Below are 16,693 nucleotides of genomic sequence, written 5' to 3' on the forward strand. Positions count from 1 at the left end.
AATCTACATTTTACAGACAGACCTGTGGGTTGCTTTGATAGACAGAGGTATTTGAAATTTGTATTTAATTTGGGGTCACAACACTTTTTTACATATTTACTCACAAAGTATATTTTGATTTGTTTAATAATTTTCTTTTTCTGGCCACCCTGTAGCCAATTGCCTAAGGAGTACATATAACTATGCTCCAGCCACTGCTAAAGCCCTCTGGTGTGTGTAACACCAGATGTGATAAACAAAATCTAAAATTAAAGGCTCTTAATTTGAATAGAGTCATAGCTTCATAGAGTTGTACAGGACAGAAACAGACCCTTCAGTCCCACTTGTCCATGCTGACCAGATATGCTAAATAAATCTTGTCCAATTTGGCCATATCCCTCTACACCCTTCCTATTCATTTATTCATCCAGATGCTTTTTAGATGTTGTAATTGTACTAACCTCCACCACTTCCTCTTGCAGCTTATTCCATGAACGCACAACCCTCTATGAAAAAGTTGCCCCATAGGTCCCTCTTAAATCTTGCTCCCCTCACCTTAAACCTATGCCTTCTAGTTTTAGACCCCCCCCCCCCCACCCACCCCAAGGAAAAGACTTTGTCTCACTTTTATCTTAAATGTGTGATTCCTTATTTGAGGTTATACTCTTTAGTTCTCGACTTTCTGCACCTACCCTGTCAAGCTACCTAAACATCTTGCATGTTTCAATAAGGTCACCTCTCATTCTTGTATGTTCCATTGATTCAAGACCCACTCTACCTAATCTTTCCTCTAACCTTTTCATGCCTATTATCAGTCTAGCGAACCATCTCTGGATTCTCTGCAATGCCAACATATCTTTCCTTCAATAAAGGCTCCAGAATTGTTCACAGTATTCCACCTGTGTTCTGATCAGTGTTTTGTATAATTTTAACAAAATCTCTCTATTTTTATACTGTATTCCCTTTGAAATTGACACCAGTATTCCATTTTCCTTCTCTGTTATTCCCTGAACTTGGATGCTGCTACTTTGTGACTTCTGGATGAGGACTCTGTATCCCTCTTCTAGAGCTTTCTATAGTCTCTCTTAATTTAAATGATATTCACCGACTCTTCTTTCTGCCAAAGTGCTCATAGGGCAGACCTCACATTTCCCAATACTATATTCCATCAGCCAGGTTTTTGCCTACATTCTTAACCTGTCTATCCATTTGCAGATTCTTTGTTTTCCTCTCTGCTTGACAGCCCCCTTTTTTTGTCATGGGCAATCCTGGCTATTGTATGTTCACCTTCCTCATTAAAATCATCAATTTATATTGTAAATCATTGTAGCCACAGTATTGATCCCCGTGGTAGTACAGATTTGCCATCCTGAAATTGTCCTCCTCATCCTGACTCTGTTTTCTATTAGTTAGTCAGTTTTTTTGTTGTGGTTCTGTTCGCCGAGCTGGGAATTTGTCTTGCAAACGTTTCATCCCCTGTCTAGGTGACATCCTCCGTGCTTGGGAGCCTCCTGTGAAGCGCTTCTGTGCTGTTTCCTCCGGCATTTATAGTGGCCTGTCTCTGCCGCTTCCGGTTGTCAGTTCCAGCTGTCCGTTGTAGTGGCCGGTATATTGGGTCCAGGTCGATGTGTTGGTCATGTCTTTTAGTGGCTAGTTGGTGCTCATGTACCCTCGTGGTTAGTTTCCTTCTCGTCTGTCCAATGTAATATTTGTTGCAGTCCTTGCAAGGTATTATCGCAAACATGGCTAACTATCACTAGTATCCATTCACACAGACAAAGAGGAACGCCAGTTTGACTGGGACAATACATTCATCCTCGGACAGGCTAAACAAAGATATGCACGGGAATTCCTAGAGGTTCGGTATTCAAACTGGAACTCCATTAACAAACAGGCTATCGTAAAGGGCATAATTTTAAGGTGATTGAAGGAAGATTTAAGGGAGATGTCAGAGTTAGTTTCTGTACACAAAGGGGTGGGTGCGTGGAATGCACTGCCAGTAGTGATAGAGTCAAATACATTAGAGACATTTAAGCAACTCTTGGATAGGCACATGGATGTTAGTATCAAGTAGGGTACATAGGTTAGTTTGATCTTTAGAGTAGGATAAAAGGTCAGCACAACATCAAGGGCTGAAGGGCATGTACTGTGCCGCACTGGTCTAGTCCTATATCGATTTTGGACCTCTATTATTAACCCCTCAGAAACAGAACCTAAATTGATATCACCCACTGCAACAGACCAAGAGACACACAGCAAGTGGAACAGAACAACATGCTTTATCAGAGGCTCACTGATGTTACCTAGCATGGTGACAACTTGTCTGAGAACAAATCTACCAGCTCAGTGAGCAAACTTACAGCTATGAGAATAATATCCCAAATTGAGAAGCTGAGTATATTAACCTCCTACCTTCTAGAATTTAGAGGAGTGAGAGGTGATCACTTTGAAACTTGAGTCTGATGGGGCTTGATAGGTGCTGAGAGATTATTTTCCTTAGTTTAGAATCACAGAATCCCTTCAGTGTGAAAGCAGGCAATTTGGCCTGTTGAGTCCACAGCAACCCTCCAAACAGCAGCTCAGCCAGACCCACCCCTCACCCTATTCCCATGACCCCACATTTCCCATAGCTGAGCTACGTAACCTGCTCATCTTTGGACTGTGGGAAAAAACTGGAGCACCTGGAAGAAACCCATGCAGACGCAAAGAAAATGTGTGGAGTTTGCACATACAGTAGCCCGAGGATGCGAATCAAACCCGGGTCCCTTTTTGGTGTGAGCCAGCAGTGCTACCACTTGGTTGGAGAATTTAGGTTCACCAAGGTTCCTTAGACAGCACGTTGCAAACCCATTTCCACTTGGAAGGACAAAGTGAGCTGATACCTGTGAATACCACCATCTGCAAATTCCCTTCACTATCCTGGATTAGAAATATGTTGCCATTCCTTCTCAGTTGCTGAATCAAAGTCCTGGCATTCCATCCCTGATGACATTGTGGGTCAACCAACAGCACGTGGGCTACAGCGGTTGAAGAAGACCGTTCACCACACCTTCAAGGGCAACTAGGGATACAATAAATGCTGGCCAGCCTATATCATGCAAGTTCCACTGGTGAATTTAAAAAAAACTGAAAGGCATAGTCTCATGATATCTAGTCATTCAAGACTGAATTAAGAATGTTTCTTTTCATAATTTAAATAGTGTGAATGCTTCTTGCTCCCTAGTGACTAAGTTTAAGTTTGAGAATTTTGGACTTGAGGGGAATCGAGATTGGATATTATGTGGGTAAGTAGAATTGAGATAATAGGTCATTCACAATCTTATTGAATGCCAAAGGAGGCTTGGGGCACTGGACCGTTTACTGCTGCTGCTAGTGCTTTTCTTTTGTTAATATGAGCACAAAAAAAGCATTTTCAGTTGTAGGGAAATTAAATCCAACACCAATGTCAGTAAGGTAAATTCCCCTCTGGAGACTTGAGCATAGAATTTAAGCCGACTGTCCAGAGCAGTTCATGAGTGCCGAGCATTGAAGTGCTTCCATGCCTGAATGAATCTCTGTGCTAAAATTTGGACCCTAGTCATTCTGGTGGAATCCAAAGTGGGAAACAAATTATTGGCGAATACATGTTACTTGTACGATTGACCATTATGATACTCTTGACGCCTTCCATCATCTGATATAATTGAGTAGCAGCTAATGGAATGATCTATGGGCAAGTTGGATTTATTCTGTCTCGTGGATTTTTTTTAATGTTATGTTCTTTGAAAGTGGGTGTTCTGGCATGGTCAGCATTTATTGCCCAAACCCAATTCTCCAGGTGGTGATGCCCTGAACTGCAGCAGTTTATATGGTTATAGGTGTACGTCTAGTGCTGTTAGAGTGAGTTCCATAATTTTGACTCAGCAGCAGTGAAAAAATCTTGTTAATTTTCCATGTAAGGTTAGTGAGTGACTTGGAAGAGGACCTTGGTGATGATTCATGTGCCCGTTACATTTATTTTTTGAGGTGGTAGGTGTTGGGAGTTTAGAAAGTGTTCTTGAAGTAACTTTATCAGCAGTTAGAATGCTTCTTTCAATTGTTACACGCAGCTGTCATTGTGCAGCTGTGATGGATCGCATGCCAATAAAGTGGGCTGATGGTTTTGAATGCTTTTGATTTTTTTATTGTTGCTGAACTTCATTTAGCCAAGCAATTGAAGAGGCTATATGATTACTTAAAAGGCTGCTGTGACACATTGCTAGTGTCCCTACTTCTGAGCTACGTAGGCCTGGGTTCAAGTCACATCTCCTCGAGAGCTGTGTCAAAACTGGTCTAAACAGGTTGACTTTTTGTTTAAAAAAATGCTCTTGTGGCAGTGTCCCTTCCTCTGGGTCAGGAGAATCTGGCTCAAGTTCCAGCTGCTCCACAGATGTGCAACAGAGCTCTGAACAAGTTGGTTAGAAAATGCCTCAATGAATTATATAAAAGGCCATTCAGTCCAACTATGTAGCTTTTGGTCTTTCCTTAGCTTACAGACTTGTCACCAGTATTCCATCATATTGCTGACTTTTATGCTTTGTAGATGGCAGACAGGTGTCGGAAAATCGGGAGAGGAGTTATTTGCTGTAGAATTTTTTGCCTGTTCCACATTTATAACCACAATATATAGCCAGTTGTTTCTGGTCGTTGTCACCCCAAGATGCTGATGGTGGGTGATTCTGAGATGGTAATGCCATTGAGTATCAAGAAGAGGTTAGGTTCTATGTTGGGAAAGTTTCTGCCTGGGACTTGTGTTGTTAATGCCACTTCCACTCCTCAGTCCAAGCCACAATATTATCCATACCTTGCTGCATGAGGATACAAAATTCTTCAATATCTGAGGAGTTGTGAATGGTACTGAATCTGACCATGTGTTGAAGCTGCAGAATACAGTTCAATGTAGGAGACTAACCTGAAGACCTGCAGCAATGACCTGGGTGAGTTGAGCTGAGATGATGGGTCTCCAACCACTGCAACCATCTTCGTTTACTAGGTAAGACTGCAGCCAGTGGTGAACTTACCCCCTGGTTCCCATTGACATAATTAATTTTGGTGGTGTTCATGATTCTACACTTGTGTCCTTGACATCAACGCTATATTTGACTATCTCTCACCTCACCTCTGGACTTTCCATCTTTTGCCTATTTGAGCTAAGGCTGTATTGAGGTCCGGAGCTATCTGGCCCGACAGTATCCACGGTTAATACTGTACAAGTGCTACAGCTATCTCTGTTAACATCTTTGCTCCCATTGCTGGGCCTTTATATTAACTGGATGCCAGAGTCATTTTTCTATTGCAACTGGTTGACTTGGGGATTGATGACAGTTAGTCATGGTGACTAATTATGATGCATATGTCTCTAGCTCAGTTGCCAGAATTGTGTTAAGGCCTGTTGTCTTTACTATATCCAGTGTATTTATCTGCTATGTCATGTGAAGAAATGCGGATACTGGAATCTACAATGTCAATCTCCAATTATTTTCTTCAGCTCAACTTCTCTGTTGAAGAGTATAGGGTTGCCAGCTTACCACATCAAGTTGCAAACATCTAAAGTCAGCTCTGCTTTGGCTCTTGCTCTGAAGCTATGCTCTGACCTGATTGAAGTGGCAGATATTCATAGAACTGCCTTACCTTGTGCTTAGTTATTGATTTAATGTATTGAAAATGGGACCACTACTTCTATCTATAGTTTGAGGTTCTTAATGTAAGTATTCAGGTAATCCTGTGCAATAGTTTTGTCGGCTTGAAATCAGCTTCCAATGTATGCATAGTGCTCTTGGCTAGTATTCTTTACTGTGATGGCAAAAGTTTAATTGCTTGCTAGCCTTGGAGAAAAGAGAGACATTAGGCCCAACTTACTGATTTGTTGCAATGTACAATGCCTTATCCTAAGATCCAGCTTTAGAATGGTTAGTTTCTTTTTTCTGACTGTGTTTCATTTTATGCAGTGATTCTGCAATCTGCAGAGTTGAGGGTTTGTGGTGGTGACTCCTACCAGTGGTTATGAATGGTCATGTGTGATGGGTATATTTGTGAGATTGAGCCGAGGAGAAAACTTGTTGGATTGATTCTGTTGCCAACTGATGGATGTCCAGTCTAGCAACTATACTGTAGGCTTGGCCAGATCATTTAATAAAGGGATGACTGAGTTGTTGTCAGTGGACATTAAAATTTTGTTACCAAAAGTACATTTGGTAGATCAATTCCCATGTGTCCTCCAAGTGGTAAACATGGAGAAGTTACTATTTCATTGGAACTATATAAATATTTACAACTCAAATTGTTCTTTAGTCCAGCTAATACATTTGTCCTCCATATGAGCAGTTGTCTCAAACTAATGATCTTCCACATGACTGATGTGAAGGATTGTGATATGACCAGGGTTGTACATTTAAAAGCAAACACTTCTTAATTGTCCTTCATGAAAAGAAAATCATCTGAGCAAACTTCTAAAAACGTTCTCTAATTCTGGCCTCTTGAGCATTCCAATTTGCACTGAGTCACCATTCATTGATTGCTTACTTGCATTCCTTTTGGCGATGGGCTTTGCTGGCTGAGACCAGCATTTATTGTCCATATCTAATTACCACGAAGGTGGTGGGGCACATCTTTGAACTGCTGCAGTCCATTGGTGTAGGTACATCTGCAATTTGGAAGGGAATTCTAGGTTATCAACCCAATGACAGTAATGGGTGGCAATATATTCTCAAATCAGAATGGTGAGTGATTTTGAGGAGACTTGCAAGGGGAACTCACATGCATCAGTTATCCATGTACTTGTGAATGGTAATAATTTGGAAGATTCTATCTAAATAACCTTGGTGAATGTCTACTGCATCTGGTACATGGTGCACTCTGCCTTGACTGTGCATCGGTGGTGGAGGGAGTGAATGATTGTGAATGTTAAATTGAGTTGCTTGCCTTTTCCTGGATGGTGTCAATCTGGAGTGTTGTTGGATGGAGCTGTACTCACCCAGGCAAATTTGGAAGTATTTCATCACACTCCTAATTTGCACCTTGTGGATGGTGAATAAACTTTGGGGAATCAGGATGAATTATTTGCAGCAGGTTTCCTAGCCTCCGACCTGCTCTGGTAGCTACTGTATTTCTATGGCAAGTCTAATTCTGTTTCTGTTCAGTGGTACCACCAGGATTCAAATAACTTGGATTTGGCGATGATAATACTGTTGCATGTCCAGGAATTATAGTTAGCTGCCTTGGAGATGCCATTACCTGACCCTTGTGTGCAGGGATGTTATTTTCCACTTGTAACTTGTCAGCCCAAGCTTGTATATTGTTAAGGTCATGGCTTGTTTCAGTATCTGTGGAGTTGTGGATAGTGCTAAACACTGTGCAATGTTCACCAAACATTTTCAGTTCTGATCTGATGATTGACAGAACAGCTGAAGATGGTTGACCCTAGAACACTATCCAGAGAAACTTAACAGCACTTGTGGTGCAGTGATAGTATCCCTATCATTGGACCATGAATCCCGGGTTCAAACCCTACCTGCTCCAGCAGGGTGTAATAGATTGTTTAGAAAATATCCACCTTGAGGAATTCCTTCCTCCTGACATCCTAAATTCTCAAATTCCTTCCTTAATCCCTCCACCTGTTTTTCAATTTTGAGAGTTCTTCAAATCTGTATGATATTTCTGCGGCCTAAAGGCAAATTTTGTGAGATACTGCTCCTGTGAAGTGGCTTGGGACATTTTATTATATTGAAGGTATTGTATAAATACAGAATTGTTTTCTGATGGAAAATTATGGAGCTACCATTTCTGTGTCATAAGCCAGGTTTTTACTAATTCTTCTTAATCTGGGCAAGAGACTAGTGAATTCTCCTATTAAATCTTCCTAACTCTTTGGAGAGCAAAGCAATTAAAATACTCGAAGTCTCCTGTATAGATGTTATCGAAGTAGAATACTTCAGTCAAAATGTTTAAGCTGGTGTAATTCACAAGGTGCTTTTTGTTTGAAGTAGTTCCTCTATGTCACATTAAAATACTTTTTAAAAAAATTTTAAAATGTTTATAGGTGGATTCTCCATCGTGTTCTTGGCTCGAACTGTCAGTGGTGTACGTTGTGCCCTAAAACGCATGTATGTTAATGATGCCTATGACCTGAACATCTGTAAAAGAGAAGTCACTATTATGGTAAGGAAATTTTGATTTGGGTAAATTTGATTTGCAGTGACACCTGGAAGAATATTTATACAACTCAATCATGTCCCCCTTCATTCTCCTCTGCTCCGAGGAATACAATCCCAATTGGTCCATTCTCTCTTCATAATTGAAACTCGCCAGAATACGTGTGCACATCAATCCCTCTGATCATCAGTGCTTCCCAGGGTCCTACTGTTCATACTGTATTCCCTTGCCTTGTTTGTCATTCCCAAGGGCATCACCTCTCATTTATAGTTATTTGGAAACCAATGGGATACTGCCAGAAGCGTGATTGTATGCTTGTTGCTTCTCAACTCTTATCAAGTTAGTTCTCTTTACCCCTTTTAATGACATTCCCCCTTTCCAAAACATTTCTTCTGAGTGCTGTCACACTCCCTCTGTTCATTCTTCCCTATTTTAGACACTTTGTATTTTCGAACATTAAGCACCCAATTCTTATTATTTTTTGTTATTTTGTTAAACACTTGTTGCATTACACCTGGTACAAACACAATGAGTTAAATGATTCTTTCTGTACTGTAGCCTATGGTTTCTAGGTTCTAAAAGAAAAGCTGTCATCGTCCTACCAAAACACAGAGTTGTTCTCTCATTAGAGAGATAGACACACAAGTGATGATGGTTTAATGTGAAGTTCAGCAGGCATTAGGTGAGGAGAGAGGTTGAGGAGGACAGAACCTAGTCAGTCATGGTAACCCCAGTCAGTGCAGGAATTGAACCAATGCTGCTGGCATCACTCTGCATCACAAACCAGCCATCCAGCCAAGTGAGCTAACTGACCCATACTCTTAAGTTCTAGGAGACTCTCACTCAAATACAAATGGGTTGCACCTCGTAGGACTAGGACTAATGTGTTAACTTGAAGTGTTATTTTAAGATGTCCATGAAATGTTTTGTCTTTTATAGCTTTATGCTATACACAAATGCTTATTGTATTATTTGTATTTTTTACTTAATTACCTTAGTTGCCCTTTGAGCTGAATATCCCCTGAGAAACCCAGTGACTGGAATAAGAGATTGCTTCCACTAGCCACATTTCCTTTTAATGTCACTGTCATATTTCCACATGGCTATTTGCGTTTGTAGTTCAGCAACTTTACTTTTATGCGAGCATTGTAAACCTGTTGAATTATTTGCAGTTTGTAGTTTCTTCCTATCATAATATGACACTACTTCCTTCTCTAAGAACACAAGAAATAGGAACAAGAGTAGACTGTATGCATGTTGAGCCTATTCTGCCTTTCAGTATGGTTGTGTTAATCAAGTACTATCCAACATTCCCACTTATTTGTGCAGTTTTTTCCCCCCCATTTTCTGCTTTTAAATGATGTTTCCCATTCACCTGCCAATTTAGTTCAAATTCTTGCCAACCACAATAGTGAACCTGTAAAGACATTAGTCCTAGTCCTACTGAGGTGCAACTCATTTGTATTTGAATAAGAGTCTCCTAGAACTTAAGAGTATGGGTCAGTTAGCTCACTTGGCTGGATGGCTGGTTTGTGATGCAGAGTGATGCCAGCAGCATTGGTTCAATTCCTGCACTGACTGGGGTTACCATGACTGACTAGGTTCTGTCCTCCTCAACCTCTCTCCTCACCTAATGCCTGCTGAACTTCACATTAAACCATCATCACTTGTGTCTATCTCTCTAATGAGAGAACAACCCTGTGCTTTGGTAGGACGATGACAGCTTTTCTTTTAAAACCTAGAAACCATAGGCTACAGTACAGAAAGAATCATTTAACTCATTGTGTTTGTACCAGCTGATTAAACTACCTGCCCATTCTAATCTCATTTACCAGCAATAGCACTTTGCCCTGCAGCGCTTCAGTTGAGGATCCAGGTTGCTTTCAAATGAGTTGAAAGTTTCACCTCAAGCACAAAATTGGGCTGCAAATTCTAGGCACCCACCACCCTATGGATGAAAAAGCTTTAAGATAGGTCAATGAAATTTGAGCTTAAGTTGTGCGATGTACATTAGTCCACTAAAGTGTGCCGTTGTGTAATGCAACAAGTGCTTAACAAGAATGTAAGATCTTAATATCTTTTTGTTGTGAATTCTGTTTTGCTTTCTTTTAGAAAGAGCTCTCGGGCCATAAAAATATTGTTGGTTATTTGGATTGTAGCATTACATCAATTGGTGATAATGTTTGGGAAGTGCTTATTCTCATGGAATATTGCCGTGGTAAGTGTTATTTTAAGATGTCCGTGAAATGTTTTGTCTTTTATAGCTTTATGATATACGCAAATGCTTTGGTTTCATTTGTATTTTTACTTAATTACCTTAGTTGCCCTTTCAGCTGAATAATCACTGAGAAACCCAGTGACTGAAGTAAGAGATTGCTTCCACTAGCCTTAGAAAATCACGGATTATTAAATTTTTGACTACTATTAATAGTTCAAGCAAATAATATTTGTATACTGATTTTTTTTTCTTTTGCAAACAAATGTTCAAAGGTGAAAAGTTGTCAGGACTGTACTTTGGGTGGACTTAGAGTCATGGAGATGAACAGCATAGAAAGAGACTCTTCGGTCCAACTCCTCCATGCCGACCAGATATCCTAACTTAATCTTGTCCCATTTACCAGCATTTGGCCCATATTCCCCTCAACCCATCCTATTCATATACCCATTAGATGCCTTTTAAATGCTGGAATTGTACCAGCCTCCTCCACTTCCTCTGCCAGCTCATTCCATACATGCATCAGTGGCTGTGTGGAAAAAGTTGCCCCTTGAATCTTTCCCCTCTCGCCCTAAACCTATGCCATCTAGTTCTGGACTGCCCCATGCCAGGGAAAAGTCCTTGTTTATTTACCTATCCATGCCCCTCATGATTTTATAAACCTCTATAAGGTCACCCCTCCGCCTCTGACGCTCCAGGGAAAATGGCCTCTCCCAGTAGCTCAAATCCGCCAACCCTGGCAACATACTTGCGCATCACTTCTGAATTGTGTCAGAAACTTGTGCAGACTCAGGATCCTGGTTCTGAAGTGGCTCTGAATGTTCAGGAACAATATAATGCATGCGAAACATGGCTGACCCCCTCTGTCCCCCAATCAAATTAACTTAATCACACTATTGTTTGGATTTCACTAGCTGTACAGTGTCTGTTTTTGCATTCTTTGATTGTATGGACAGAGAGATTAGCAAAGCGCAAGGGGGAATGTTATGAAGACTTTTTATTGTACTATCCTAACCCTTTCCTTTCTTTAAAAAAAGGAGGAAATAATGTTTTCTGTCCAAAGTACAGCTGTTGCTGTGTTCTTAAACAAAAATCTACCTTTTTTATTGGAGGCTTTTGCTCAATAAAATAAGGTGTGCCAACACTGGAAATTAAGTACTTTCCATTTTATCCTTCACGTGTCAGAATCGAGTGTTTGTGGATTGGGGAGATTTTACAGACTTATGACTTCAATGTGTGGGAATTTTACATGCTAATTAATGTGTTAACATCATGAATCATTGACTTCCTGAGATTGAAACTTTTGTACAAGCAGAAACTGCTTCATGTATTTATTTGACAGCGGGACAAGTGGTGAACCAAATGAATCAGAGGCTGCAGACAGGTTTTGCTGAAACAGAAGTTCTGCAGATTTTCTGTGATACCTGTGAGGCAGTTGCAAGGCTACATCAGTGCAAAACCCCAATCATTCACAGAGATCTTAAGGTAAGAATCAGTGAAGTAAAATGTTGAACATTTTTTCCATTCTAGCGAGTTGCACAGGTTGTAATAGTTCAAAATTCTAATTAATTGCAATATCGTGGATATTAGCTCCTCCAATATTCTGTTGATTTGCACTGAATTACAGTTGAAGATATTTTCATTTGAGAAATCAATATCACCTGATGGCTAAATCTCTAGATTCACTTTGAGAATTGAGCTGCACTTGGCCCCTAATCCCTTACTATCTTTGCTCTACAAAAAAATTATCTATCTCTGATTTAAAATTAACAATAAATCTAACATGAACTCTTGTGGGAAAGAGTTCCGAACCTTTGTGTAGAAGTGGTTCCCAATATTTCTCCTGAATAGTTTTGCCTTAATATTTAGACTTTGCCCCTAGTTTTAGAATCTCCAACCATTGGAAGTACTTTATTTACCCTGTCTTTTCCTGTTTATACCTTGAAGATCACCTCTGAACATACTAAATTGAAGAGAAAACAGGCCTAATTTGCATAATCTGTCTTCGTAACTTAATCCCTGAAGTCTTCCTATCAATCTATATTGTATTCCTGCTGAGGCGAATATAACTTTCTTAAGATGTGGTGCCCACATCTGTTTTCAGTACTCCCTGTAGGGTTTAACCAGGGTTCCTTGTACTCTCCTAGATACAAATTCCATTGGCTACCTTGATTATTAGCTGCACCTGTTTGTAACATATGCGCCTGAACCACCAAGTCTATTTGGATACCCACAATACTTTACCTCCTAATGTCTTGAAAAGTATCCTAATCTATCCTTTTTTTTGGTTCACCTTACATTGAATTCCCAACTGCTGTCATTCTGTTCATTCATCTAATCGGAAATTATCCCTTTGTTATACTGTGACTATTGTCAGTATAAAATTACAATGTAACAGTATAAAACGTGTCCTTGTAATGGTAATATTTTCTTGTTTTTCAAACTTTATCAGGTTGAAAATATTTTGTTAAATGATAATGGAAATTATGTACTGTGTGATTTTGGAAGTGCGACTCACAAAATTCTCAATCCACAAGTACATGGTGTCAGTGCTGTGGAGGATGAAATCAAGAAGTAAGATCTGTTTTATTCATTTTGTTTACAAGCTTTACTTGTGTCTTTTTCAATATTCTGAAAGCTGACACAGTATTTTGCATTTCTGTTCATTGGCCATAGCAACTGCACTCCAGATGTTTTGCCCTTTGTTCTTTTATGTAGTTTCCACAATCATCATTCTATTGACTTCTCCCTTAATGTCTTCCATATAGCCATTGCACATTGCTTTTCAAATCAGTAGCTTTTCTTACACTTAAACTGCTGATAACAGTAGTTTTATATTTTTAACCTTTCTGCTGAAACACCATTTCTACTATACTTATTTCTGCTTTGCTCAGATGCCAAAATTGACTTCATTTACTTGTAATCACTCTTGATGTAATTACATAGTCACAATCAACTGTGCACACTCCTTTTACCTAAGATGCAAAAACAGTTTCAAAAACAGCTGTTCAGACTTTGTTGATAGACATCTTGCTTGTATTTTGTAGATTCTCATGAAAATGTCAAATTTTTGAGACCTATTTTTAGACCAAAAGTTGGGTGTTAACTTTTAGGTGCATAACGTTTCGAGGAATTAGCACATATTTGATCTTAGATCCAAAGAACTCAATGACGTAAAGTGAAAATTAACGTTGCTAAACAATTAATTTAAATTTTCTTATTTATTAAATAACATTACAAACTGTGCATACTTTATCTGATGTATAAAAATACAACATAATTTAATTGCAGCACTTTGCAGAAATCCTTTGAATCATTCTGAATCACTCAACAATTTGCCCCAATACCCTGGTTGCATAGCAACAACATATGGCATTTCCTCCTTTTTCTTCATTGACAGTGCTAGTAACTTCAGCATCATTCCACAAGTAATTGTCCTTGTTACTGTTGCGTGTTGTTGATATTTCACATTATATGCTTTTGTTTGGCAGTATTTGGGATCAGTTTTGGGCTTATTCCATGACTCTGGGTCAGTGTTGTTATGAGAGTTCTTGCATGTTTCCATTTTCAGCGATTTTATTTTGTTTTAATTGTCTTCCATATCTAATTGTTCCTTTTTTTTTTCCACACTTTGGAGAGGCTTATTTGTACACATTCAGGGACTGAACAGCACTTAAGACTCCTCAGAACAACGGCCATATTAATGTTTGTTAATCTCACATCACAAACTATATTGATATCAAGATGGGGTTTGAACAATAACTAGATCAGCAAGTGTGTTTCTTTTGTGCAATCATTTTTGTCTGTAATTCCACACTTTGAACTATTTCTTGCAACCATCTTCATCCATTGTTAAGACAATTAATCACATTTTATAATTATTTGAAAACTTAAGTTCTGAAGTGCAGGTGTGGTGCATACCTTTGATTTGTATTTCTATATTGTGTGTTAAGGGCAGATATATTCTTGGTTTTATTGATGAGATGTAAGTAGTGTGCAGTTTTTGGAAATTTATTGGTTTATGTTGTGGCTATAGAGGATATTGGTTGGGCCACTTTTAGAATGTTGTGTTCAGATCTGGTCTCCTTCCTATTGGAAGGATGTTGTGAAACTTGAAATGGTTCAGAAAAAGATTTACAAGGATATTGTCAGGGTTGGAGGATTTGAGCTACAGGGACAGGTTGTGTAGCGTGGGGCTGTTTTCCTTGGACTGTCAGAAGACGAGGTGGTGACCTTATGGAGGTTTATAAAATCATGAGGGGCATGATTAGAGTAAATAGGCATTGTTTTTTCCCTGGGTTGGGGGAGTCCAGAACTAGAGGGCATCTGTTTAGGGTGAAGATGAGAAAGATTTAAAAGGAACCGAAGGGGTAACTTTTTAACACAGATGATGTATGTATGAAATGAGCTGCCAGAGGAAGTGGTAGAGGCTGGTACAATTATACTTAAAAGGCATCTAATGAGTATATGAATAGGAAGGGTTGAGAGGGATATGGGTCAAGTGCTGGCAAATGGGACTAGATTAGGTTAGGATATCTGGTCAGCATGGATGAGTTGGACTGAAGGGTCAGTTTCTGTGCTGTACATCTCTATGACTTTCATGTCACAGTTAAACCCTTGAGGTGGGCAGTTAAATATATTTAAGAGTAAAAGATAGAAGGGAAAAAATACTGCTGTTGCCTGGTAACAGCAGTCCAGCATTACAAAAAGAAAGAACCATTTAAAAGAAGAGGCTATGGGCAGTACTCTGTCAGAGAGAACAAGTTGGTAGTTGCAGAGTTGTAGATTTACAATCTTCAAAGTAGTCTGGGCTGAAAAGTCATCCTGATTGGCTTAAAAGTCAGGAAGAGAGGAGTTGCAGATGCAGAAGGCAGTGGTTGATCTGAGTTTAAGGAATTTAAAAGTAAGTGAATTGTGTAAGTATTGGAAAGAGATATTCTATTCAGAAAATAGCATTGAGTGAACCTTTGCCAAAAACAAACCAATGACAGCTAGATCAAATGAACAAAAACTTGTGGAGATGGGCAACCTTGCGCTGAACTTTACAATCAGTAAGGGTTCTGCCGAGGTTAAAAGAGTTGCATTTTTATTTTTAATCTTAAGACCATTTCAAATAGTTCTTATGAAGTCTAGTAAAGTTTTTTATTCTTTTTCTGTAAGAAAACCGCATTCTTTTGTTTAGAATATATTCGGCCCTGACCTTACAAGACAAACAAAAAACAAAAAGTTAGATTTATAGTATGTCAGGCCAAGTTTCACTCTAGGGTCTTTATTGCCCAGCATTACCATCATCTTGGATTATAGCAAAGTGGACATTCTTTTTTTTGGATTAATTGTTTGAATTTAAAAGGGATCTGTCAATCTTCAGAAACAAGTACATGGATGTACTAAACACAAGAGAAAAATTGGTCTTTGGTTCTAAGAACACATACCTGGAACAATCAGGAAGGAATAGATGGTTTGTACAGTCAAAATTCTTCCTTGGTTATTGCTAATAAGAATCAGACCAAGTGAATATTTTCTGAATATTTTATTCCAAATAGGTGTTTGCTTATTATTTTAATCAAGTAGCCAAACCAATAAAGATGTTGAGAGAAATTGAAATACAACAAATGCTGATGCAAGATGATTATACAACTTGTCCTCCATAGCAGCTGCTGATAGAGAAAAGTCTTAATTGGAAGTACCTTCTATATCTGAAGATTATAATCTGGTCCCATGTGTATTGAGTTGGATTAAAAAATAACTTACTAAATGGAGAAGTTGTACAGGTTGTTATTTTATCCAAAATGCTCGGGACCATCAGTTTTTCGGAACTTGGAATTTTTTGGTTTTCAGAATGTGACAGTTTAATGGTGAAATTTTTAAAAATCTTACTGGAGAAGCAAACTTCTAACTAAGAACATGCTTGGCTATGCTCTCCCACGTCCACAACCCACCCCCCCATGTCGCATCTGAGTGACACACACACAGTGGGTGTCGACATGGGTTAACTGTTTGCTCGCCAAGCAGCCTTGTTAATGAGAAAAAATCCTTTGGATTTCTGAGCTTTTCAGTTTTTGGATGTTCGGATAAAGGATCTTCTACCTGTATTTGAAATAGTGTAACAAATCCCAAGAAAATACCTTTAAAGGTGACAGGATCAGTGAAGAAAACAGTTAATGCAGGGCCCCCTATGTTAGTAGGGGTGTCGAGTACAAGAGTAAGGAGGTCATGTTGAATTTGTGTAAGACATTTATTTGACTTCAGCTGGCGTATTTTGAACAGTTGTGGATTTCACATTATAGAAAGGATGTGAGTGCACAGAGAGTGGAGAAGTGATTTTTGAGA

General features: G+C 39.1%; 1 protein-coding gene across 3 annotated transcripts in view; it reads left to right on the forward strand.

Moving 5' to 3' along the window:
- Positions 1–16,693, forward strand: part of bmp2k (BMP2 inducible kinase) — a 103,576-nt gene that overhangs the window by 22,224 nt on the left and 64,659 nt on the right. For all 3 annotated transcript variants that reach the window (XM_072591744.1, XM_072591749.1, XM_072591776.1), the window contains 4 exons: positions 8,036–8,154; positions 10,261–10,366; positions 11,706–11,848; positions 12,816–12,937. In XM_072591744.1, coding sequence (XP_072447845.1) covers positions 8,036–8,154; positions 10,261–10,366; positions 11,706–11,848; positions 12,816–12,937 — 490 coding nt within the window. The remainder of the gene's footprint in view (positions 1–8,035; positions 8,155–10,260; positions 10,367–11,705; positions 11,849–12,815; positions 12,938–16,693) is intronic.

The sequence above is a fragment of the Chiloscyllium punctatum genome, chromosome 1 (genome assembly GCF_047496795.1).
Source record: "Chiloscyllium punctatum isolate Juve2018m chromosome 1, sChiPun1.3, whole genome shotgun sequence".
NCBI lineage: Eukaryota > Metazoa > Chordata > Chondrichthyes > Orectolobiformes > Hemiscylliidae > Chiloscyllium > Chiloscyllium punctatum.